The 708-nt window shown below is 47.0% G+C and overlaps 1 protein-coding gene across 1 annotated transcript in view; it reads right to left on the bottom strand.

Annotated features, from left to right (window-relative positions):
• The window catches only part of large2 (LARGE xylosyl- and glucuronyltransferase 2), a gene marked incomplete at its 5' end in the record, with an annotated part of 45,047 nt that overhangs the window by 19,676 nt on the left and 24,663 nt on the right, over positions 1-708 (bottom strand). The window contains one exon of the mRNA XM_032511825.1: positions 299-456. Within this exon, the coding sequence (XP_032367716.1) occupies positions 299-456 (158 nt within the window). The remainder of the gene's footprint in view (positions 1-298; positions 457-708) is intronic.

Genomic DNA, 708 nt, shown 5'->3' with positions numbered 1-708 from the left:
GTGTGTGTGTGTGTGTGTGTGTGTGTGTGTGTGTGTGTGTGTGTCTCTCTATGTGTGTCTCTGTGTGTAATGTGTGTGTTTCTGTGTGTATGTGTGTCTCTCTGTGTGTCTCTGTGTGTATATGTGTGTGTCTTTGTGTGTGTGTGTGTGTGTCTCTGTGTGTATAAGTGTGTGTCTCTGTGTGTCTCTGTGTGTGTCTCTATGTGTATGTGTGTCTCTATGTGTGTCTCTGTGTATATGTGTGTATATGTGTGTGTCTCTGTGTGTATATTTGGGTGTCTGTGTGTGTGTCTCTAACCTGGACACTCTCTGGACTGGCCTGACTGGGGCAGCCGAACAGCTCTCGTCTCAGCAGGTTCCCGTCGTACTCCAGGAACGTCAGGTACAGGTTCCGGAAGAACTCCACGTGCTTGTTCTTCACCCGCAGCTTCTTCGGAGAGTTCCAGTGGATCACCTGGACCAGCAAGGAGACGACTTATTTAGTCACACTCCTTCCTCTTACGCTCATTCCCCTTTCTCAGTGGACACATCTCTGCTTATAAGTACATCTTTTATTCCCAATCTGCACTCATCATCAAATGTGTAAAAGAACATTTCACTGGCCTGTATGCAGCTTTCTGTTGTGTGTTGTAAGAGCAGCGTTTCTCAGTTGGAGAATGTGTGTGTGTGTGTGTGTGTGTGTGTGTGTGTGTGTGTGTGTGTGTGTGT

Source organism: Etheostoma spectabile, unplaced genomic scaffold (genome assembly GCF_008692095.1).
Source record: "Etheostoma spectabile isolate EspeVRDwgs_2016 unplaced genomic scaffold, UIUC_Espe_1.0 scaffold473, whole genome shotgun sequence".
NCBI classification, from domain to species: Eukaryota; Metazoa; Chordata; class Actinopteri; order Perciformes; family Percidae; genus Etheostoma; species Etheostoma spectabile.
Note: the sequence above shows the minus strand (reverse complement) of the source record. Positions and strands in the feature narration are given on the sequence as shown.